General features: G+C 35.3%; 2 protein-coding genes across 2 annotated transcripts; both read right to left on the bottom strand.

Moving 5' to 3' along the window:
- Positions 1–7,000: 7,000 nt before the first annotated feature.
- On the bottom strand, positions 7,001–8,612 carry LOC113274441 (BTB/POZ domain-containing protein At2g24240-like). The gene has a single exon (XM_026523830.1). The coding sequence runs from the start codon at positions 8,536–8,538 to the stop codon at positions 7,174–7,176; it is 1,365 nt and encodes a 454-aa protein (XP_026379615.1). The 5' UTR covers positions 8,539–8,612; the 3' UTR covers positions 7,001–7,173.
- Positions 8,613–14,603: 5,991 nt separating this feature from the next.
- Positions 14,604–15,440, bottom strand: LOC113273383 (BTB/POZ domain-containing protein At2g24240-like). The gene has a single exon (XM_026523116.1). The coding sequence runs from the start codon at positions 15,438–15,440 to the stop codon at positions 14,604–14,606; it is 837 nt and encodes a 278-aa protein (XP_026378901.1).
- Between the last annotated feature and the right edge of the window lie 10,891 nt (positions 15,441–26,331).

Raw genomic sequence — 26,331 nt, 5'->3', positions numbered from 1 at the left:
GCGGTTGTTTTTGAACAATTGGTTTAGCAAAAGGACTAATGTGCTTAGTTGTTTTTGGTTTGCTAAACTAAATTGGAAAAATTGTTTCTGACAATTGTTTCCTTGGTAACATATCAAAATAAGACTACTTGTAGTTTCGGTTTTGATATTGGTTATCAGAACATCATGTGTGGAACCCTCGTGCCTAACTCTACAGGTTTGCAAGTCTATTCTGAGATTTGTAAGATTCTTTTCGTGTTGTCCTTTATTTTTTCGTTTCTTTATCATTTTTGTGACAAAAATGGGGAGAAATATGTGGAGTAAACATGTGATATTGGCATTGATTTTATATTGATTGGTATCACTAGGAAAAATAACATTGGTGCTTGAACGTTTATCTAAATCAAAGAGGGAAAGCACATACTAAGGGGGAGTAACATATCATATTAGTGGTATAAAAATACGTGCGGATTGAATATATACCTATCTTCCTTAGGGGGACTATTATCTTTGTTATTATAATGTCAACAACGACATTTTTGAGGATTGAATGTATGCAGTTTACTGTGCTGTTGAATTCGGGAATCAAGCGTATGTGTAATGAATTCTTGTAATTTGTTTATCCTCATGATGTAAGAGTTTTGTCACTAAAATTGACAAAGAGGGATATTGTTAGAGCATTGCTCGGTTGAACCCACCAAGCCTAGGTATGTCAAGTTTGGTTGTCATATTTTAGTGAAACAAAACTCATGTTAAGAGTCGTTTGATTATGTATTAGAGTCAACTTTGTATAGGTTAGCTTGAAATTATTAGGATATGAGACATTACAAGTATTGCGAAGTCTTGAAGATGCGAAGAAGCAAGGAGCTACAACGACAACAATCATCTTTCCACTTGAGGTTAGTGATATTTGACTTGAACTGTTTCATTCCCTAACATATCTTTCAAGTCATGCGTATTGAAAACATAATTGCGAAGCATATTTGAACTCTAGATAGACATAGTATTAAGGAATACAATACGAGGTTTATTACTTAACCATTAAGCTTTGTAGATAAGACATTGCCATAATCATTTGAATGCTATTGTGATTATGTATGGGTATGAGGAGAGGATTTCACCTAGGGAACAATGTTTACATGTGTTCTAAGGAAGTAAGTTCATAAACTTTTTTGTGGACAGAAAATCTTGCTGTGTCATTTACTTTTATTTTCCGCATTATAATTGTTTTATTGTAATTAAAGTAAATTACACAAACGTTAATTCCTATTTACTTGATAAGCAATCCTACTGTGTTTGGTTAAGTCCAAACCTTTGTATCAAGTAAACATATTTTATTGTTGTATTGTCTCGATCTCGTATCCATAGACGATCACACGAAGTGCGAAACGATTAGTTGTATTGTCTCAACTCAGTCCATAGACAATCACTTTCGGAGAAAAGACTTATAGGTAGGAAAATTTTTAGATTGAGGTATATTTGGGTACCCACTCCTTTTCTTAATATTTGTGGTTTAATATATTGCAATTTGTTATCGGATATGTATGTTTGCGTCCGTGAACTGTGATTGTCCCATACGTTGTCAAAAGTTAAGTTATTTATATGTCGATATGCATGTATTGATAAAAGAAGGAATGGAATTTTGACAATACAAAAGTTAAGCCTATTGTGTCAATTTTTGATGGAAGATAGGTTAAATCTTTTGTTTTCAAGGATTATGTCTATTATATGTCATTGTGCAAATGGTGATGGAAAATAGAATGAATCCTTGATTATTCCACAGTATTCGGTCGACCTCCGATCTACAATTTTTGTGAATATATTGTGTTGTTCCATAAAGTGTCTTATATTGAGCACTATCGACTGATTTACTCATTCGCTTATGATAAGCTTAGTTGTTGCTCCATGAGGTACTTTATGTCGAGCATGTTCAACTAAATTAATCATCCTCGGTTGGTTATTTAGTTGTTGCTCCGTAAGTTATCTTATGTCGACCATGAACAATTAAATTGATTACTTTTTGTGGTTAATTTGATTATGTATTCCGATTAGATTAATTATGGGTTCTCTTATGATTAATTTAATTGAGTATTTTTGACTCTCCATAAGTTCACTTATGTTGAGAATTTCCGATTAAGTTAATCATTGGTTTTCTCGTGGTTAATTTAATTGAGTATTATTGTTTGGATTCAAATTCATACTCGTATGTGATTTGTTATGTCCAAAGAAATCCTTCTTTTCTTTGAAATTAAGTTCGTTCTTGTTTTTCTTTCGGGAATGACATTTTATGGGGGAGAGTTCTTAATTGAACCTGTGCTTAATTTCCAAATCTTTGTGGGAAGTGCGGCTTTGGAATATTATAGGGGTTATCTTGTAACTTTATAAACTCCTTGATGAATGCATTTAGCTTCGGCTATGTGATTGCATATAAATAAGATGATATGTGCTTTCTTTTGGTCATGAAATGTCATTTACGGAAATTTCATTAGAATCCCGTTTTCGTACCTTTGCCAATTTTACTGACAAAAAGGGGAGAATTAATATGTAGTTCACACTAAAAATACATATGGTTTTCCGATCATTATGTGTTCAATCTGGACTAGGTCCTAGGGTTTTTCTGCATTTACGGTTTCCTCGTTAACAAAATTTCGGTGTCTGTGTTATTTCTATTCCGCGTTATATTTTTTTATATAATTGAAATATCATAGGTTGTGCGTGAAGACCAATCAATTAGATATCCAACCTTTGGTTGCTGATTTACATTGATTGACACTTGAACATTGGTCCTTGGTACCGTTCAAGTTATTTCACATAATAGTTAGGCTCACGGATTTCTATCTGTTCGATTTGCTGATTACATTGTGAAATAGAGATATTAGAACTCTTTGATATACTTTATTAAGATTGAGTCTAGTTCATTCTCTTGAAAGTATATTGGAGTTTGTCCATACAAATTGTAATCGAAATATTGGGTGAGGTTGTTATACCCCCGTTTTTTCACTTTTGTTAATAGAGATGATCATTACACTCAAAGAGATGAAGCAAAAATCAACCAGGAGATTCACTGCATTAACTAATCAACCACCCTATGAATTACAGTTAGACAAAGAAGTTAGGGTTATGGAAACAATGAAAGTAAGGAAGAAGATTTACAAGTACAAATCAAGCCAACGACCTAAATTCTAGTTCTTATTCTCGATCTTCTAATCAGGTTGTCTGTGATGTCGAAAACAGTGAGCTTTATAAGTTGGTCTATTTAAAATCCATGGACAAACCATGTTTATAAGTTAGTCTGTTTAAAATCCATGGACAAACCATGTTTATAAGTTGGTCTGACAACATACGAGCTTTATACTTGCGCCCCATCGGGCGAACATTATACTTTGGCCCAGTCGAACAAACTTTATATCTGTGTCTATGCTTGGGGCGAAGTTTATACCTACGTCCCTCTCCAAGCGAACTTTTAATATGCGCCTGCAATCAAACGCATTTTTAACCTCCGCTCGACCAAATATAGTTTTGGTCAAGTTTTCAGACCAAATATACTCCAGTTTTTAGTTTTAGTTGGTTCCACTATAATTGATTTCTCGACCAAAAGTGTAGTTTTTGTCGTCCATTATAGATGCTCTTAGAAATCTAAGGATCTATATATAAGAAACTTATCTTCTTGTAATATCCCAAAATACTTATAATACACAAAAACAAAACAAGGACTCAAATATTACGACCAGAAAAAGTAAACAAGTAGTAACTCCCTACCAGCCAAGTAGTTTGGATTTTATTGTTATAACAATCACGTTCATTTTTTGTGTCATTGGGAGGCACATAAATACAAGTTTCAGAACCCTAACGACTACGTAATCTTGTCTGCACAAATCTCTCGCGAAAAACCTAAAGCTAACTTGAAGCATTGAAGTGTTTTTGTGCGGGTACTCTCAACTTTGTTCGTGTGGAGAGAAAGGTTATTGTCCAATCCAACATAATCATCATCAGAATATATGTGTTTGAGGTAAAATTCTATTACTGGTCGGATGTTATGACTTATGAGCCCACTCTTGTGTGCATGCATGAATGTTGCTAGAACAACTTTATGACACACCCATATAAGGTCGAACCATTAAAAATAATTCATTAATTTCTCGGTAACAAACCCTACTATAAATCAACAACAAAAAAAAAATCCAAATTACTTCACAAAGCTGTTTAGGGTCAATCCGCTGAAGAAACTGATTTTTGTAACGTTACCAGAGAAACAACCCGACTTTGTTGCACTATATATATTGATCAAATAATTGGGGCAGATGGAGTCTCCCACACATCGAACACATTCTCCTCAATGTGAAGAGAAAAAAGGTGATCACATATTATTCCACTACATCTTGCTGAACCATATGAATAAAGCAGATTACATATATCTTTACATGCTAACCATTCCACTACATCTTGCTGAACCATATGAATAAAGAAGATTACATATACATCTTTACATACAAAATCATGCCAACCATGTATGCATCATAAAATTGCTTGAAGTTGTTGGATTTTGTCTCAAGTAGTAGACTTTTCTGGACTAGCATTCTCACTTAAAGCTGCTGCCATACATATTATACTCTTTAGATGGTGTCAGGGAAGATGTCCAAACAAGCTTTACCAATTCTAATTAAATTTCCAACATACATTGCATACTTAAAAGGTATATATCAAATCTAGAAATTAAATGAACTCATTCTTCAGAATAAGCTCAATAGTAGAGTACTAACTTGTTTAATAAGATGAATTATTAATCAACCTGTCACGCTGGCCATTATCCAAGGAAACTTAGCTTCCATTAGGTAACCCGTTTACAATCTCAGGCACTACTGGCATGACCGGAGCTGTCTTTCCTTTCCTACGTCTGGCATCATGCCATTCATTCCCAGCCCCAGCAACATTATTACTACGCGTATCCTGTGATATAGCCAAGTTGTTACCCTGTTGTAGCGACGCAGAAGCCTGTTGTGGCACGTTACCCAAAGAGTTCTTGTGTTTTTTCCTAAATTCAGAATCAACATGGCCAATAATCTTGCACTTAGTGCAGAATTTAGGTCGTTTTTGAATCTCAATAGGCTGCCAGAATTCCTTACCCCCAACAACGATATGAATGTCATTAGTATCAAGTTCATCGAAATTAATATCAATGAGAACTGAAGCGTAATACCCATACTCATGATCTAATGTACGCTTATCAACAACAATTGGAGTTCCAAGTGATTTACCAAACGCCAACAACGTTTTCTCAATCCAAAATTCAACAGGCAATCCAGGGAACTTAACCCATACTGTAGCATGAGAAGTATTGTGTCTATCCGCATTAAAACCGGGAAAACATTCCATTAGGCTAAGCTTTTGTTGATCAAACATCCAAGCCTCAACATTAAGTATCGTATCCCTATCTTCCTTAGCTTGCAGCTTGATAATAAAAAAACCTCTATTCATAGGAATGAATTGAACTTGGCCCTGACCTTGCTGCCATTGTTGCTCAAAGCTATTCTTCACATCCTGAAAATTGACTCCCTTAAACGGTCTATAAGACTGAATCTCCAAATATCACAACCCTCTTCGTAAAAAGAAACTGGAAGCACAACTGTCGGTTTTCCTTCTCTCAAAGTAGAGTTTGGTAGTGTATTCAAATCCACATAAGTTGTTGGAATATGTTTTTTACCTAAAATATTTTCAGCATACGTGAAAACTCGCGCTTGGGGAGGATCAGTATCATCCCCCATCTCAAATCACCCGAGGATGATTGAGCAAATGAAAGAAAAAGTGAAAAAAAATTGAAAACCTTAAACTTTTTGCCAAAGAGGGAAAAAATTTAGGAGAGAGAAAATTGAGGACCAACCGTACACCATTCACTAAAGGGTGTGAAGTGGATGGGAATTTTTAAGTCCAACAGATTATAAGTAGGGTACGGATACAACCTTACAAATCCGTTGGACATTCAGACCCATTAAATTCGGATACTTAGGTAGTTTTCAGAAAATATTAATTTAGAGCATCCAAAATAGTGCGAGCAAAACCAAAGAGAAAAAACTTAAAAATTTGGTATTTTTTAGTTTATAGTCGGTGTTAAACACAGCGGGCACGACCAAATTACACTCAAGTGTACGTATAATCTGCGCTTGAAATGAAACAATCATATAAAATGTGCCTCACTCACAGGCGAAGATTACATGCGAGCTTTATAAGTTGGTCTGTTTAAAATCCATGGACAAACCATGTTTATAAGTTGGTCTGTTTAAAATCCATGGACAAACCATGTTTATAAGTTGGTCTGACAACAAATGAGCTTTATACTTGCGCCCCATCGGGCGAACATTATACTTTGGCCCAATCGAACAAACTTTATATCTGCGTTTATGCTTGGGGCGAAGTTTATATCTACGTCCCACTCCAAACGAACTTTTAATATGCGCCTGCAACCAAACGCATTTTTAACATCCGCTCGACCAAATATAGTTTTGGTCGAGCTTTCAGACCAAATATACTCCAATTTTTAGTTTTAGTCCGTTCCACTTGATGCTCTTAGGAATCTAAGAATCTATATATAAGAAACTTATCTTCTGGTAATATCCCAAAATACTTATAATACACAAAAACAAAACAAGGACTCAAATATTACGACCAGAAAAAGTAAACAAGTAGTAACTCCATACCATCCAAGTAGTTTGGATTTTATTGTTAAAACAATCACGTTCATTTTTTGTGTCATTGGGAGGCACATAAATACAAGTTTCAGAACCCTAACGAGTACGTAATCTTGTCTACACACATCTCTCGCGAAAAACCTAAAGCTAACTGAAGCATTGAAGTGTTTTTGTGCGGGTACTTTCAACTTTGTTCGTGTGGAGAGAAAGGTTATAGTTCAATCCAACATAATCATCATCAGAATATATGTGTTTGAGGTAAAATTCTATTATTGGTCGGATGTTATGACTTATGAACGTTGCTAGAACAACTTTATGACACACTCATATTCGGTCGAACCATTAAAAAGAATTCATTAATTTCTCGGTAACAAACCCTACTAGAAATCAACAACAAAAAAAAAAATCCAAATTACTTCACAAAGCTGGTTTAGGATCAATCAGCTGAAGAAACCGATTTTTGTAACGTTACCAGAGAAACAACCCGACTTTGTTGCACTATATATATTGATCAAATAATTGGGGCAGATGGAGTCTCCCACACATCGAACACATTCTCGTCAATGTGAAGAGCAAATAGGCGATCACCACCTATCGAGAAGTCCTGAATTGGACCACCTTGACTTCTTCCAAGAGTAGATGTTAAAACCCATTGATCAAGACCATGATAATATACAGATATCTCATCATCGATGGAACAAAAGACCTGCCCCGCATGACATGTTAACTTAGGACGATAGCGACATTCGACGTCCCTATATGGGTTCCATCTAACTCCGCCTTTGGTACTTCTCAAATCTAAAACTCCCAAAGTTCCATCATCACCACCAACCACACAAAATTTACTCTCGTCCATTGGACTTGCATCCCAAATACGAGACGCAGTAACACAAGCTTTAGTACCATTAGGCCACGACCAAACCACACTTTTATCTCTAAAATCCAAAACATTAATGTAGTATTTATCATCGATATAACCGCCGACAAATAAACAATTACTTCCGTTCAACCATTGTATCTTTCCAGCATCACCACCAAGGCAAAAATCAAAAAAGTCGGTTTGTTTTCCGGTTACTTGATCCCACACCCCGATTCCTTGATTACTTGTTTCAGTTAGTTTTCCGGTTACTTGATGCCACTCCAAGATTCCTTCATTACTTGTTTCTCTACAACTAGCAAGTACCTTGTTACTATCAGAGTTAAAACATAAAGCTCCCGCAGCAAAGCCTTTGACCTGATCTTTTCCGTCGCCCAACTGAAACCTGTGCCTCAGTTCCCCCGTTAAAGAACTGAAAACACCCATTCCCGGATGCCTGGTCGAGTTTTGGCGAACACTCATCACTATTTTATCTGAATCCATCCACCCAATATCATTAACACTTTGATATTCAAGATTTAGCGGTGGATGTTCTTCGAGCATCCAGTCATATACACGAACGATGCCACCATGAGCAACAGCACAACCTCCGTCGGGACTTGCTCTGATCGCAGTACAATTACCAGGAGCTTGACCACTGACCGTACTCGCTAATCTTAACCTGTTGCTATCAAAATCACCCCACTTTGCAGTTCTAACATGATCAAGAAGGCCATAATAATTAGCCTCCATATAGAGTAATTTTTCAGGTATGTTAGAAGGCACATGAAGCTTACCCGTCCTTAAAAGATTGAGAAGAACAGAAAAACAATCTGGGTCACGATCAATGAAGTATTCTTTTTCTTCTGGTTTAACTAATTCATCTCCTCTTGGTTGAAGCTTCCATTCATCGTCAAACATAGCTCCAAACATTGAATCTCGGCGTGCAGTTGCTAGAGTTGTTGCAGTCGTTTCAATGATTCTACCTCCAACATTAAATCTCACCTTCTGGGCCGTCATGTTCAATTCCAGTTGTGTGGAATATATCAATGTGCCCCGACACCCTTATATATATATATATATATACATATAGAGAGTTCTTTTCGATCAAGGAAAAGCTAGATGATTAGGAATTCTAATTATTGTTATATACGGTATATAGCAGCAGACGACTTCCGAAACTCAATAACATCAGAAATAGAGATCGAGATAAAACCATAAAAAAAAAAGAGTCGGAAATAACGTAGCTAACAACTTATCTAAGTCTTACGCGTACGAATCATACACGTATCTAACCTAGCTTTCATCATTAGCAAATAACGTACCTGAATGAAAATGTTATGGACCTTTTAACCCCCTATATTAAGTCAAAGCCAACATGCGCGGTCGTTGTGAAAGTCAACACCAGCATGATGACACTTGTAGTGACGCCAAAAATATAGAAAGAGAAGTGGAGTTGATTAACAGTGGGAAGTGTTGTTTACTATGAGCTACTGAATCCATGTCGATCTCGGGAACTGGGCATCTCAATGAACCTTACTTGGTATCTTCAGTAGAATGGGTTGCGAACACTGATATCTGGAGTTTCACTGCTATTCGGATTCCTTGTTAAAACTTTTCCTTTATGTTTAGGTTTTCTATGCCAAGGGAAAGGGTTTTGTAAGTAATATATAACTGAAGAGCGCCATAGCCATCATTGCGGGAACAAATAACATTTCCAGTTTAAATAAATTAAAACATGTGGAACGCACAGAGAGCTGAAAAAATAATTGTTGTAGAGGCCGTTCCACACCAAATGCTCATCACGCACAGCAAATAAGAGAAATGAAGGGACCTGTCAGCCTACCACGTACCATTTTGACTCTCTTGAGCTGAATGTTAATCATCCAAGGATGTTGAGGATGTTATGACGAAGAACTTATATAAGTTGTAGAAAGAAATACGTACAGTACTCTCACGATTTACGTATATGAAGAAAATTTATCTAGAAATAGCTAGACGTGAACGAGGAAATGTTTACAAAGTAGCAAAGGCGCTTATTTCAGTAGTTCCATCCATTAGTAATGCTAATTTACAATGCTACATGCATGTAGATGAAAAACTATTTAGACCCGGCCAATAATCCAAACAAATAGTTGTCGCTGGAGAAGATAAGAGGCAACATATTGCTAGCACAAGTGGCGCTAGCAATAATCCTGGTTTACTAAAATAAAAGTTTCTTGGTTTACCACTCTTCATGACAAAAAAACAAAAGAGTACCTTTCTCTATTTTTATTGATGAAATGAAAAACATATTAGCACAATGGAGTGAAACAAAATTATATGAAGCAAGGAGATTGTCATGTCCCATGTCTTGTTGGGCACCCATTTTATAAGGGCACTCTGGATGTAGTTAGTAGTCAACTATCGATACTGCCCTAATAAGTTAGTCTGTCTTCCCAGTTATAGATTATTGAAATAGAAATTGTCTTTTGGTTTTGTTCTTCTGCCTTTATGAGGTTTTATCTCTAATCTCTACAGTGTAGATCCTGCAGAATTAAGCCTGATTATTCATGTGTGGTGTAGATCACTACAAGTGGTATCAGAGACGTTTTTTCCTTGGATTGATCACGGATGATTTGGAGGCTTTAACGATGAAATTAATTGAATTGCGATTGGAGTATATGGGGTTTCTTCTGGACAGGAAATCAACAAATCGAGAATCTAAACTTTTTGTTAGAGCATTGCTCGGTCGAACTCGCATGCGTTGCTATCTCAAGCATGTTTGTCAATGTTAGTGATCAAAACTATAAGTCTTGATTTCTAGTCTACTATAGTAAAGTCTCGGACTAGGATAGAAAGTGTAGTTGAGCTCAAGAACTCCATGGAAATCGTCATACAAGACGAAGAACTACTCAAGAAACTGGTGGAACTTCATCGACTAAAAGGTATGTGGAGACTTGAACTTATCTATCACCCAAAAGTCTATCTACTATATCTCCTATCTTTAAGACAAAAGTTGTTTTGCTATATAGACTTTGATTATACACATTTGCTATTTCGAGCCGAGTTTATCTCGCCTATCTATTTCTCGAAATACGTGTAAGCTTTCGCTTTAGCCAAGTTCATCTTTACCTAGTGACGAAAGTCATGTTATGTTTTAATCACTTTGAAAATTGCTCTGACGAAAAATGGTTTGTGAATAACAACTATATAATAACGTCCTCTAAGAATGTTTCAATGGTTGAAATGAGAGTTTAGATTATATAACCATTGTTGGATATAAGCATTGTGTGGAAAAACACAAGAGATTTTGGTTAAGCAACAAGGATTTCTACTTGAAGAAATTCAAAAGCTGAAAAGTAGTAATCCGCCTTCATTCAGTTCTGACATGAAGGACTAGGTTGCAAGAAAAAATAGACATCAATTTTTTATTTCTTTCATTGATTCTATTGGTCTATTATGAATAAAATTATTTTTTTGGGAAATTTTCTTGTGATAGTTTTTGGTTTACATAGCCTGTGCTTAATTGCTTTTACCTTATTGCTATGTATGTTTATGGGATGTTTGATTTCGGTTTTAATACCTTAATTTTCGATCTCATATATTGTGAACCCTTATGGTTTGGGTGACTTTTTGATTTAGAAGGATTAAGTTCTAGCCCAAGTAGGTAGGCTTTACCAAAGGATCATGAGGGGTTCTGATAGAAACAATATGTGAAAAAGTCACAATATGTTAAATAGGTTTTGGTTTAGCATAAAAGCATATGTGTTTCGACAGTTTTCAACTTTTTCTTGCAATTGTTAAAATCGGTTTTCAACCTTTCTCTGGTAAAGGTTGAGGTGCGTTGTTATTCTTTTGTTTATGCATAAGAATGACAACGTGGTGATATTTCGATATCATTTCTCCCTGGACGAAGATGCTATCATATTGGATAAGTGGATGCGAAATTTGAGGTAGCAATCTTGTTAGTTATTTTTTTCCTGTTTAAGAAAAGCCTGAGTTTATATTATATATATTTGTTGTTTTTGCTTAACAAAATTTCGGATTAATTGATGTTTATTCCATGATGTGTGTGTAGATGTGTGATTCAATTGGTTCCGATTAAGAAAAACTATTTCTATCTTGCTTTATTGTGTGGTGTCAATTGTTTAGGCTTACAAAATTTCGGTACAATTGATGTGTGTGTGTGATTGAATTGGTTCCGGTTAAGAAAAACTATTGTTATCTTGATTTTGTATGGTATCAATTGTTTAGGATTATAAAATTATGGTGCAATTGCGGTGCTTTTAATGTCTATGTTGTTTCAATTGCTTCCGGTTATTTTGGTTTCTATGAATTTTTTGTGGCTTAACGAAATAATTTGTGTACGGGATGAGTTGTTTAGTCCAATTCGATTCCGGATAAGAAAAACTAAGTTAATTCTGATCTTAGTTAGACTTATCGAAGTGAGGTTTCGGTTATTCAAGTCTAATCGAATGCCTAAACAAGAAATAATAGTTAACTAACCTAGTACTTGTCTTATTTAAAATTAAAAGGTCTAAGTTTATGGATAATTAGAACCTGATGAGAAAAATGGAGTTTATCTTTATTTTGGTCTTATCGAATTAAGCGGTTGTTTTTGAACAATTGGTTTAGCAAAAGGACTAATGTGCTTAGTTGTTTTTGGTTTGCTAAACTAAATTGGAAAAATTGTTTCTGACAATTGTTTCCTTGGTAACATATCAAAATAAGACTACTTGTAGTTTCGGTTTTGATATTGGTTATCAGAACATCATGTGTGGAACCCTCGTGCCTAACTCTACAGGTTTGCAAGTCTATTCTGAGATTTGTAAGATTCTTTTCGTGTTGTCCTTTATTTTTTCGTTTCTTTATCATTTTTGTGACAAAAATGGGGAGAAATATGTGGAGTAAACATGTGATATTGGCATTGATTTTATATTGATTGGTATCACTAGGAAAAATAACATTGGTGCTTGAACGTTTATCTAAATCAAAGAGTGAAAGCACATACTAAGGGGGAGTAACATATCATATTAGTGGTATAAAAATACGTGCGGATTGAATATATACCTATCTTCCTTAGGGGGACTATTATCTTTGTTATTATAATGTCAACAACGACATTTTTGAGGATTGAATGTATGCAGTTTACTGTGCTGTTGAATTCGGGAATCAAGCGTATGTGTAATGAATTCTTGTAATTTGTTTATCCTCATGATGTAAGAGTTTTGTCACTAAAATTGACAAAGAGGGATATTGTTAGAGCATTGCTCGGTTGAACCCACCAAGCCTAGGTATGTCAAGTTTGGTTGTCATATTTTAGTGAAACAAAACTCATGTTAAGAGTCGTTTGATTATGTATTAGAGTCAACTTTGTATAGGTTAGCTTGAAATTATTAGGATATGAGACATTACAAGTATTGCGAAGTCTTGAAGATGCGAAGAAGCAAGGAGCTACAACGACAACAATCATCTTTCCACTTGAGGTTAGTGATATTTGACTTGAACTGTTTCATTCCCTAACATATCTTTCAAGTCATGCGTATTGAAAACATAATTGCGAAGCATATTTGAACTCTAGATAGACATAGTATTAAGGAATACAATACGAGGTTTATTACTTAACCATTAAGCTTTGTAGATAAGACATTGCCATAATCATTTGAATGCTATTGTGATTATGTATGGGTATGAGGAGAGGATTTCACCTAGGGAACAATGTTTACATGTGTTCTAAGGAAGTAAGTTCATAAACTTTTTTGTGGACAGAAAATCTTGCTGTGTCATTTACTTTTATTTTCCGCATTATAATTGTTTTATTGTAATTAAAGTAAATTACACAAACGTTAATTCCTATTTACTTGATAAGCAATCCTACTGTGTTTGGTTAAGTCCAAACCTTTGTATCAAGTAAACATATTTTATTGTTGTATTGTCTCGATCTCGTATCCATAGACGATCACACGAAGTGCGAAACGATTAGTTGTATTGTCTCAACTCAGTCCATAGACAATCACTTTCGGAGAAAAGACTTATAGGTAGGAAAATTTTTAGATTGAGGTATATTTGGGTACCCACTCCTTTTCTTAATATTTGTGGTTTAATATATTGCAATTTGTTATCGGATATGTATGTTTGCGTCCGTGAACTGTGATTGTCCCATACGTTGTCAAAAGTTAAGTTATTTATATGTCGATATGCATGTATTGATAAAAGAAGGAATGGAATTTTGACAATACAAAAGTTAAGCCTATTGTGTCAATTTTTGATGGAAGATAGGTTAAATCTTTTGTTTTCAAGGATTATGTCTATTATATGTCATTGTGCAAATGGTGATGGAAAATAGAATGAATCCTTGATTATTCCACAGTATTCGGTCGACCTCCGATCTACAATTTTTGTGAATATATTGTGTTGTTCCATAAAGTGTCTTATATTGAGCACTATCGACTGATTTACTCATTCGCTTATGATAAGCTTAGTTGTTGCTCCATGAGGTACTTTATGTCGAGCATGTTCAACTAAATTAATCATCCTCGGTTGGTTATTTAGTTGTTGCTCCGTAAGTTATCTTATGTCGACCATGAACAATTAAATTGATTACTTTTTGTGGTTAATTTGGTTATGTATTCCGATTAGATTAATTATGGGTTCTCTTATGATTAATTTAATTGAGTATTTTTGACTCTCCATAAGTTCACTTATGTTGAGAATTTCCGATTAAGTTAATCATTGGTTTTCTCGTGGTTAATTTAATTGAGTATTATTGTTTGGATTCAAATTCATACTCGTATGTGATTTGTTATGTCCAAAGAAATCCTTCTTTTCTTTGAAATTAAGTTCGTTCTTGTTTTTCTTTCGGGAATGACATTTTATGGGGGAGAGTTCTTAATTGAACCTGTGCTTAATTTCCAAATCTTTGTGGGAAGTGCGGCTTTGGAATATTATAGGGGTTATCTTGTATCTTTATAAACTCCTTGATGAATGCATTTAGCTTCGGCTATGTGATTGCATATAAATAAGATGGTATGTGCTTTCTTTTGGTCATGAAATGTCATTTACGGAAATTTCATTAGAATCCCGTTTTCGTACCTTTGCCAATTTTACTGACAAAAAGGGGAGAATTGTTTTCCGGTTACTTGATCCCACACCCCGATTCCTTGATTACTTGTTTCAGTTAGTTTTCCGGTTACTTGATGCCACTCCCAGATTCCTTCATTACTTGTTTCTCTACAACTAGCAAGTACCTTGTTACTATCAGAGTTAAAACATAAAGCTCCCGCAGCAAAGCCTTTGACCTGATCTTTTCCGTCGCCCAACTGAAACCTGTGCCTCAGTTCCCCCGTTAAAGAACTGAAAACACCCATTCCCGGATGCCTGGTCGAGTTTTGGCGAACACTCATCACTATTTTATCTGAATCCATCCACCCAATATCATTAACACTTTGATATTCAAGATTTAGCGGTGGATGTTCTTCGAGCATCCAGTCATATACACGAACGATGCCACCATGAGCAACAGCACAACCTCCGTCGGGACTTGCTCTGATCGCAGTACAATTACCAGGAGCTTGACCACTGACCGTACTCGCTAATCTTAACCTGTTGCTATCAAAATCACCCCACTTTGCAGTTCTAACATGATCAAGAAGGCCATAATAATTAGCCTCCATATAGAGTAATTTTTCAGGTATGTTAGAAGGCACATGAAGCTTACCCGTCCTTAAAAGATTGAGAAGAACAGAAAAACAATCTGGGTCACGATCAATGAAGTATTCTTTTTCTTCTGGTTTAACTAATTCATCTCCTCTTGGTTGAAGCTTCCATTCATCGTCAAACATAGCTCCAAACATTGAATCTCGGCGTGCAGTTGCTAGAGTTGTTGCAGTCGTTTCAATGATTCTACCTCCAACATTAAATCTCACCTTCTGGGCCGTCATGTTCAATTCCAGTTGTGTGGAATATATCAATGTGCCCCGACACCCTTATATATATATATATATATACATATAGAGAGTTCTTTTCGATCAAGGAAAAGCTAGATGATTAGGAATTCTAATTATTGTTATATACGGTATATAGCAGCAGACGACTTCCGAAACTCAATAACATCAGAAATAGAGATCGAGATAAAACCATAAAAAAAAGAGTCGGAAATAACGTAGCTAACAATTTATCTAAGTCTTACGCGTACGAATCATACACGTATCTAACCTAGCTTTCATCATTAGCAAATAACGTACCTGAATGAAAATGTTATGGACCTTTTAACCCCCTATATTAAGTCAAAGCCAACATGCGCGGTCGTTGTGAAAGTCAACACCAGCATGATGACACTTGTAGTGACGCCAAAAATATAGAAAGAGAAGTGGAGTTGATTAACAGTGGGAAGTGTTGTTTACTATGAGCTACTGAATCCATGTCGATCTCGGGAACTGGGCATCTCAATGAACCTTACTTGGTATCTTCAGTAGAATGGGTTGCGAACACTGATATCTGGAGTTTCACTGCTATTCGGATTCCTTGTTAAAACTTTTCCTTTATGTTTAGGTTTTCTATGCCAAGGGAAAGGGTTTTGTAAGTAATATATAACTGAAGAGCGCCATAGCCATCATTGCGGGAACAAATAACATTTCCAGTTTAAATAAATTAAAACATGTGGAACGCACAGAGAGCTGAAAAAATAATTGTTGTAGAGGCCGTTCCACACCAAATGCTCATCACGCACAGCAAATAAGAGAAATGAAGGGACCTGTCAGCCTACCACGTACCATTTTGACTCTCTTGAGCTGAATGTTAATCATCCAAGGATGTTGAGGATGTTATGACGAAGAACTTATATAAGTTGCAGAAAGAAATACGTACAGTACTCTCACGATTTACGTATATGAAGAAAATTTATCTAGAAATAGCTAGACGTGAACGAGGAAATGTTTACAAAGTAGCAAAGGCGCTTATTTCAGTAGTTCCATCCATTAGTAATGCTAATTTACAATGCTACATGCATGCAGATGAAAAACTATTTAGACCCGGCCAATAATCCAAACAAATAGTTGTCGCTGGAGAAGATAAGAGGCAACATATTGCTAGCACAAGTGGCGCTAGCAATAATCCTGGTTTACTAAAATAAAAGTTTCTTGGTTTACCACTCTTCATGACAAAAAACAAAAGAGTACCTTTCTCTATTTTTATTGATGAAATGAAAAACATATTAGCAGAATGGAGTGAAACAAAATTATATGAAGCAAGGAGATTGTCATGTCCCATGTCTTGTTGGGCACCCATTTTATAAGGGCACTCTGGATGTAGTTAGTAGTCAACTATCGATACTGCCCTAATAAGTTAGTCTGTCTTCCCAGTTATAGATTATTGAAATAGAAATTGTCTTTTGGTTTTGTTCTTCTGCCTTTATGAGGTTTTATCTCTAATCTCTACAGTGTAGATCCTGCAGAATTAAGCCTGATTATTCATGTGTGGTGTAGATCACTACAAGTGGTATCAGAGACGTTTTTTCCTTGGATTGATCACGGATGATTTGGAGGCTTTAACGATGAAATTAATTGAATTGCGATTGAAGTATATGGGGTTTCTTCTGGACAGGAAATCAACAAATCGAGAATCTAAACTTTTTGTTAGATCATTGCTCGGTCGAACTCGCATGCGTTGCTATCTCAAGCATGTTTGTCAATGTTAGTGATCAAAACTATAAGTCTTGATTTCTAGTCTACTATAGTAAAGTCTCGGACTAGGATAGAAAGTGTAGTTGAGCTCAAGAACTCCATGGAAATCGTCATACAAGACGAAGAACTACTCAAGAAACTGGTGGAACTTCATCGACTAAAAGGTATGTGGAGACTTGAACTTATCTATCACCAAAAAGTCTATCTACTATATCTCCTATCTTTAAGACAAAAGTTGTTTTGCTATATAGACTTTGATTATACACATTTGCTATTTCGAGCCGAGTTTATCTCGCCTATCTATTTCTCGAAATACGTGTAAGCTTTCGCTTTAGCCAAGTTCATCTTTACCTAGTGACGAAAGTCATGTTATGTTTTAATCACTTTGAAAATTGCTCTGACGAAAAATGGTTTGTGAATAACAACTATATAATAACGTCCTCTAAGAATGTTTCAATGGTTGAAATGAGAGTTTAGATTATATAACCATTGTTGGATATAAGCATTGTGTGGAAAAACACAAGAGATTTTGGTTAAGCAACAAGGATTTCTACTTGAAGAAATTCAAAAGCTGAAAAGTAGTAATCCGCCTTCATTCAGTTCTGACATGAAGGACTAGGTTGCAAGAAAAAATAGACATCAATTTTTTATTTCTTTCATTGATTGTATTGGTCTATTATGAATAAAATTATTTTTTTGGGAAATTTTCTTGTGATAGTTTTTGGTTTACATAGCCTGTGCTTAATTGCTTTTACCTTATTGCTATGTATGTTTATGGGATGTTTGATTTCGGTTTTAATACCTTAATTTTCGATCTCATATATTGTGAACCCTTATGGTTTGGGTGACTTTTTGATTTAGAAGGATTAAGTTCTAGCCCAAGTAGGTAGGCTTTACCAAAGGATCATGAGGGGTTCTGATAGAAACAATATGTGAAAAAGTCACAATATGTTAAATAGGTTTTGGTTTAGCATAAAAGCATATGTGTTTCGACAGTTTTCAACTTTTTCTTGCAATTGTTAAAATCGGTTTTCAACCTTTCTCTGGTAAAGGTTGAGGTGCGTTGTTATTCTTTTGTTTATGCATAAGAATGACAACGTGGTGATATTTCGATATCATTTCTCCCTGGACGAAGATGCTATCATATTGGATAAGTGGATGCGAAATTTGAGGTAGCAATCTTGTTAGTTATTTTTTTCCTGTTTAAGAAAAGCCTGAGTTTATATTATATATATTTGTTGTTTTTGCTTAACAAAATTTCGGATTAATTGATGTTTATTCCATGATGTGTGTGTAGATGTGTGATTCAATTGGTTCCGATTAAGAAAAACTATTTCTATCTTGCTTTATTGTGTGGTGTCAATTGTTTAGGCTTACAAAATTTCGGTACAATTGATGTGTGTGTGTGATTGAATTGGTTCCGGTTAAGAAAAACTATTGTTATCTTGATTTTGTATGGTATCAATTGTTTAGGATTATAAAATTATGGTGCAATTGCGGTGCTTTTAATGTCTATGTTGTTTCAATTGCTTCCAGTTATTTTGGTTTCTATGAATTTTTTGTGGCTTAACGAAATAATTTGTGTACGAGATGAGTTGTTTAGTCCAATTCGATTCCGGATAAGAAAAACTAAGTTAATTCTGATCTTAGTTAGACTTATCGAAGTGAGGTTTCGGTTATTCAAGTCTAATCGAATGCCTAAACAAGAAATAATAGTTAACTAACCTAGTACTTGTCTTATTTAAAATTAAAAGGTCTAAGTTTATGGATAATTAGAACCTGATGAGAAAAATGGAGTTTATCTTTATTTTGGTCTTATCGAATTAAGCGGTTGTTTTTGAACAATTGGTTTAGCAAAAGGACTAATGTGCTTAGTTGTTTTTGGTTTGCTAAACTAAATTGGAAAAATTGTTTCTGACAATTGTTTCCTTGGTAACATATCAAAATAAGACTACTTGTAGTTTCGGTTTTGATATTGGTTATCAGAACATCATGTGTGGAACCCTCGTGCCTAACTCTACAGGTTTGCAAGTCTATTCTGAGATTTGTAAGATTCTTTTCGTGTTGTCCTTTATTTTTTCGTTTCTTTATCATTTTTGTGACAAAAATGGGGAGAAATATGTGGAGTAAACATGTGATATTGGCATTGATTTTATATTGATTGGTATCACTAGGAAAAATAACATTGGTGCTTGAACGTTTATCTAAATCAAAGAGTGAAAGCACATACTAAGGGGGAGTAACATATCATATTAGTGGTATAAAAATACGTGCGGATTGAATATATACCTATCTTCCTTAGGGGGACTATTATCTTTGTTATTATAATGTCAACAACGACATTTTTGAGGATTGAATGTATGCAGTTTACTGTGCTGTTGAATTCGGGAATCAAGCGTATGTGTAATGAATTCTTGTAATTTGTTTATCCTCATGATGTAAGAGTTTTGTCACTAAAATTGACAAAGAGGGATATTGTTAGAGCATTGCTCGGTTGAACCCACCAAGCCTAGGTATGTCAAGTTTGGTTGTCATATTTTAGTGAAACAAAACTCATGTTAAGAGTCGTTTGATTATGTATTAGAGTCAACTTTGTATAGGTTAGCTTGAAATTATTAGGATATGAGACATTACAAGTATTGCGAAGTCTTGAAGATGCGAAGAAGCAAGGAGCTACAACGACAACAATCATCTTTCCACTTGAGGTTAGTGATATTTGACTTGAACTGTTTCATTCCCTAACATATCTTTCAAGTCATGCGTATTGAAAACATAATTGCGAAGCATATTTGAACTCTAGATAGACATAGTATTAAGGAATACAATACGAGGTTTATTACTTAACCATTAAGCTTTGTAGATAAGACATTGCCATAATCATTTGAATGCTATTGTGATTATGTATGGGTATGAGGAGAGGATTTCACCTAGGGAACAATGTTTACATGTGTTCTAAGGAAGTAAGTTCATAAACTTTTTTGTGGACAGAAAATCTTGCTGTGTCATTTACTTTTATTTTCCGCATTATAATTGTTTTATTGTAATTAAAGTAAATTACACAAACGTTAATTCCTATTTACTTGATAAGCAATCCTACTGTGTTTGGTTAAGTCCAAACCTTTGTATCAAGTAAACATATTTTATTGTTGTATTGTCTCGATCTCGTATCCATAGACGATCACACGAAGTGCGAAACGATTAGTTGTATTGTCTCAACTCAGTCCATAGACAATCACTTTCGGAGAAAAGACTTATAGGTAGGAAAATTTTTAGCTTGTGGTATATTTGGGTACCCACTCCTTTTCTTAATATTTGTGGTTTAATATATTGCAATTTGTTATCGGATATGTGTGTTTGCGTCCGTGAACTGTGATTGTCCCATACGTTGTCAAAAGTTAAGTTATTTATATGTCGATATGCATGTATTGATAAAAGAAGGAATGGAATTTTGACAATACAAAAGTTAAGCCTATTGTGTCAATTTTTGATGGAAGATAGGTTAAATCTTTTGTTTTCAAGGATTATGTCTATTATATGTCATTGTGCAAATGGTGATGGAAAATAGAATGAATCCTTGATTATTCCACAGTATTTGGTCGACCTCCGATCTACAATTTTTGTGAATATATTGTGTTGTTCCATAAAGTGTCTTATATTGAGCACTATCGACTGATTTACTCATTCGCTTATGATAAGCTTAGTTGTTGCTCCATGAGGTACTTTATGTCGAGCATGTTCAACTAAATTAATCATCCTCGGTTGGTTATTTAGTTGTTGCTCCGTAAGTTATCTTATGTCGACCATGAACAATTAAATTGATTACTTTTTGTGGTTAATTTGGTTATGTATTCCGATTAGATTAATTATGGGTTCTCTTATGATTAATTTAATTGAGTATTTTTGACTCTCCATAAGTTCACTTATGTTGAGAATTTCCGATTAAGTTAATCATTGGTTTTCTCGTGGTTAATTTAATTGAGTATTATTGTTTGGATTCAAATTCATACTCGTATGTGATTTGTTATGTCCAAAGAAATCCCTCTTTTCTTTGAAATTAAGTTCGTTCTTGTTTTTCTTTCGGGAATGACATTTTATGGGGGAGAGTTCTTAATTGAACCTGTGATTAATTTCCAAATCTTTGTGGGAAGTGCGGCTTTGGAATATTATAGGGGTTATCTGTTGTGACTAAGAAACGTAGTCCTAAAAATTCTACTGCAAGTGCACAGTGTCGGCAAGCAACACAGGGCAAGCACAGGTCAGTTCCACAGGGACAAGGGGGAGCAAGTGTGATCTTTCTTATTGTGACATTAAACAGAACTAATCATTAGCATTCAACAGAACTAATCATTAGCATTCAACAGAACTAATCATTAGCAGTTATTACTTCCCAATCATTACACAGAATTAGCATTTATTTTTCACTAACAACCATTAACAGAACAGGCATTAAATTCACAACCATTAACATTTATTAACTGAGCTAGCATTAACTTCTCAATCATAAACAGAACTAGCATTTATTAGACAGACTAACATTAATTTTCCACTAACATTAAACCTTCACTGCATTGACTTCAGGTTAGCATCAAAATCAACACAGTATTTATTCCTAAAGCATTAATCACTAACTACTAATCATTTACATTAACTGAATCATTAACATTAACATTTATTTCTGGAAAACTAATCATTAATCATTGATACCAATCATTCACATTAACTGAATAGCTAATTTAGAGGCAGAACATTACACTAATTCAATCATTGAGATTGAAGCAAAGTTACAAAGAGAACTGAAGATGGACAAGCAAATGAGGAGGGTAAAAATTCTGAACAGTAATAAGGATAGGGTGAATCAGATGAATGGAAACTAGGGTTGAGAATTCACCTCTCAGCCCATACTAGCATGTGAACCAATGCACTACTCAGCTTCTTTAAGTGGATAAATTACCTCCAATCACTCAATCAAGGCAAGCATTAGTTGTCTGTTTAAAGCACAACTAATCAAAACACAATAACAGGCAATTTAGAGTCAGTGAACATACATAGGGGAATTCTAACTACCTAGGATGCTTGACATTCTAGGTGAAAGCAACATGTTGTTCAACACAAAAATTATATCCTACACAGTGATAATGATCATACATCAGTAGCAATAGACACACATTCTAATATTAAGGCTAAGGGTTTCATCTTAACCCTAGTTAAGATGCTTAGTTCATAATTAGAGAGCCTAACATGATACTGAGAGTGTTGGTGTTCATGGAGAAATCAATAGTAACAGGACACAGAACAATTTTAATTGATAGAGAAATTTTTACTGAAATTCAACTTGGGTCTCCTCTCTCTCCCTCTCACAATATTACACAGTCCCCATTTTATATCAGACACTCAACCTAATGGTAAAAAATCCCAAAAACAGAAAATTAGGTTTTCTAGAAATACAAAAAAATTGGACTTACAGACTCCCAAAATCTGCTCGACCCATGCTGTCTTCTGCTATTTGCTGTGAATCACCCATACTTTCTTCTGCTATGAACTCAGTTACCATCACCCTACTTCTCTCATTTCAGAACCCTAACAGTGAGTAGAGTTAATGAAATGGGTGAAATAGGGGGATGGGCTTTGTTGTCTGTTGATGGAGATGGTGGTGTTGTCGGGTGTTTGTGGTGGTGGTGGAGCTCGAGGTCTGGTGGTGTTGCAGAGAGTTGCAGGTGATGGTGGTTCTGGAAGTGGTCGGGTGGAGGAAGATGAGATCGAGTTTTGGGAAGAAGGGGGTGTTTGGGTGGTAGTATAGGCTTTGGTGCTAGGGTGTGAAGCGGGATTATCTGATTCGATGTTTGGCGAGCTGATCCGTAAGATGTGACAATGGTAGGTGGATCCAACGATGAGATGGGATGCTGTGGGTAGCGACCGTCGGATGGAGGGATACAACGAAAAGGACGGCCCAAGATGGAGATCGGTGTTGCGATGTAAAGCGGGAGCTTCGGGATTTGATGTGCGATGATGGAGCGACCGTAGGATGCTGAGAGGCTTCAATCTGATGGCTGAAATCCGAGACGGGCTTGGGTAGTGGAAATGGGTTTGAGAAAGGGTTTTGGGCCTTGGGTATGCCAGGCCCATAACTTCTTTAAGAACAATTCTTCCTTCTTGAGCCCATTTCTACCCTCTTGGTCTTGTGCACAACATTCTTCGCGGCTTCCTCGCGTAATTCCTCCCGGCTTTTTACTACTTTTCTGCTCTTTTTGCTCCGCAATTCATCCAGACTTTATTTATTACCTAAAAATATAAAATTAAGTAAGAAAAATATTTATTCTTGAAAACACTGAAAATACAGAATATGGGATAAAATGTAGAATTAGTGCACAAAAGATGAGTTAAATGCCAACAAAAATATATATAAATATGCATTATTTAGCACTCATCATTATCTTGTATCTTTATAAACTCCTTGATGAATGCATTTAGCTTCGGCTATGTGATTGCATATAAATAAGATGATATGTGCTTTCTTTTGGTCATGAAATGTCATTTACGGAAATTTCATTAGAATCCCGTTTTCGTACCTTTGCCAATTTTACTGACAAAAAGGGGAGAATTAATATGTAGTTCACACTAAAAATACATATGGTTTTCCGATCATTATGTGTTCAATCTGGACTAGTCCTAGGGTTTTTTTGCATTTACGGTTTCCTCGTTAACAAAATTTCGGTGTCTGTGTTATTTCTATTCCGCGTTATATTTTGTTATATAATTGAAATATCATAGGTTGTGCGTGAAGACCAATCAATTAGATATCCAACCTTTGGTTGCTGATTTACATTGATTGACACTTGAACATTGGTCCTTGGTACCGTTCAAGTTATTTCACATAATAGTTAGGCTCACGGATTTCTATCTGTTCGATTTGCTGATTACATTGTGAAATAGAGATATTAGAACTCTTTGATATACTTTATTAAGATTGAGTCTAGTTCATTCTCTTGAAAGTATATTGGAGTTTGTCCATACAAATTGTAATCGAAATATTGGGTGAGGTTGTTATACCCCCGTTTTTTCACTTTTGTTAATAGAGATGATCATTACACTCAAAGAGATGAAGCAAAAATCAACCAGGAGATTCACTGCATTAACTAATCAACCACCCTATGAATTACAGTTAGACAAAGAAGTTAGGGTTATGGAAACAATGAAAGTAAGGAAGAAGATTTACAAGTACAAATCAAGCCAACGACCTAAATTCTAGTTCTTATTCTCGATCTTCTAATCAGGTTGTCTGTGATGTCGAAAACAGTGAGCTTTATAAGTTGGTCTATTTAAAATCCATGGACAAACCATGTTTATAAGTTAGTCTGTTTAAAATCCATGGACAAACCATGTTTATAAGTTGGTCTGACAACATACGAGCTTTATACTTGCGCCCCATCGGGCGAACATTATACTTTGGCCCAGTCGAACGAACTTTATATCTGTGTCTATGCTTGGGGCGAAGTTTATACCTACGTCCCTCTCCAAGCGAACTTTTAATATGCGCCTGCAATCAAACGCATTTTTAACCTCCGCTCGACCAAATATAGTTTTGGTCAAGTTTTCAGACCAAATATACTCCAGTTTTTAGTTTTAGTTGGTTCCACTATAATTGATTTCTCGACCAAAATTGTAGTTTTTGTCGTCCATTATAGATGCTCTTAGAAATCTAAGGATCTATATATAAGAAACTTATCTTCTTGTAATATCCCAAAATACTTATAATACACAAAAACAAAACAAGGACTCAAATATTACGACCAGAAAAAGTAAACAAGTAGTAACTCCCTACCAGCCAAGTAGTTTGGATTTTATTGTTATAACAATCACGTTCATTTTTTGTGTCATTGGGAGCCACATAAATACAAGTTTCAGAACCCTAACGACTACGTAATCTTGTCTGCACAAATCTCTCGCGAAAAACCTAAAGCTAACTTGAAGCATTGAAGTGTTTTTGTGCGGGTACTCTCAACTTTGTTCGTGCGGAGAGAAAGGTTATTGTCCAATCCAACATAATCATCATCAGAATATATGTGTTTGAGGTAAAATTCTATTACTGGTCGGATGTTATGACTTATGAGCCCACTCTTGTGTGCATGCATGAATGTTGCTAGAACAACTTTATGACACACCCATATAAGGTCGAACCATTAAAAATAATTCATTAATTTCTCGGTAACAAACCCTACTATAAATCAACAACAAAAAAAAATCCAAATTACTTCACAAAGCTGTTTAGGGTCAATCCGCTGAAGAAACTGATTTTTGTAACGTTACCAGAGAAACAACCCGACTTTGTTGCACTATATATATTGATCAAATAATTGGGGCAGATGGAGTCTCCCACACATCGAACACATTCTCCTCAATGTGAAGAGAAAAAAGGTGATCACATATTATTCCACTACATCTTGCTGAACCATATGAATAAAGCAGATTACATATATCTTTACATGCTAACCATTCCACTACATCTTGCTGAACCATATGAATAAAGAAGATTACATATACATCTTTACATACAAAATCATGCCAACCATGTATGCATCATAAAATTGCTTGAAGTTGTTGGATTTTGTCTCAAGTAGTAGACTTTTCTGGACTAGCATTCTCACTTAAAGCTGCTGCCATACATATTGTACTCTTTAGATGGTGTCAGGGAAGATGTCCAAACAAGCTTTACCAATTCTAATTAAATTTCCAACATACATTGCATACTTAAAAGGTATATATCAAATCTAGAAATTAAATGAACTCATTCTTCAGAATAAGCTCAATAGTAGAGTACTAACTTGTTTAATAAGATGAATTATTAATCAACCTGTCACGCTGGCCATTACCCAAGGAAACTTAGCTTCCATTAGGTAACTCGTTTACCATCTCAGGCACTACTGGCATGACCGGAGCTGTCTTTCCTTTCCTACGTCTGGCATCATGCCATTCATTCCCAGCCCCAGCAACATTATTACTACGCGTATCCTGTGATATAGCCAAGTTGTTACCCTGTTGTAGCGACGCAGAAGCCTGTTGTGGCACGTTACCCACAGAGTTCTTGTGTTTTTTCCTAAATTAAGAATCAACATGGCCAATAATCTTGCACTTAGTGCAGAATTTAGGTCGTTTT

The sequence above is a fragment of the Papaver somniferum genome, chromosome 4, assembly GCF_003573695.1.
Source record: "Papaver somniferum cultivar HN1 chromosome 4, ASM357369v1, whole genome shotgun sequence".
Classification (NCBI taxonomy): domain Eukaryota; kingdom Viridiplantae; phylum Streptophyta; class Magnoliopsida; order Ranunculales; family Papaveraceae; genus Papaver; species Papaver somniferum.
This window is presented reverse-complemented; position numbering and strand designations above follow the sequence as displayed.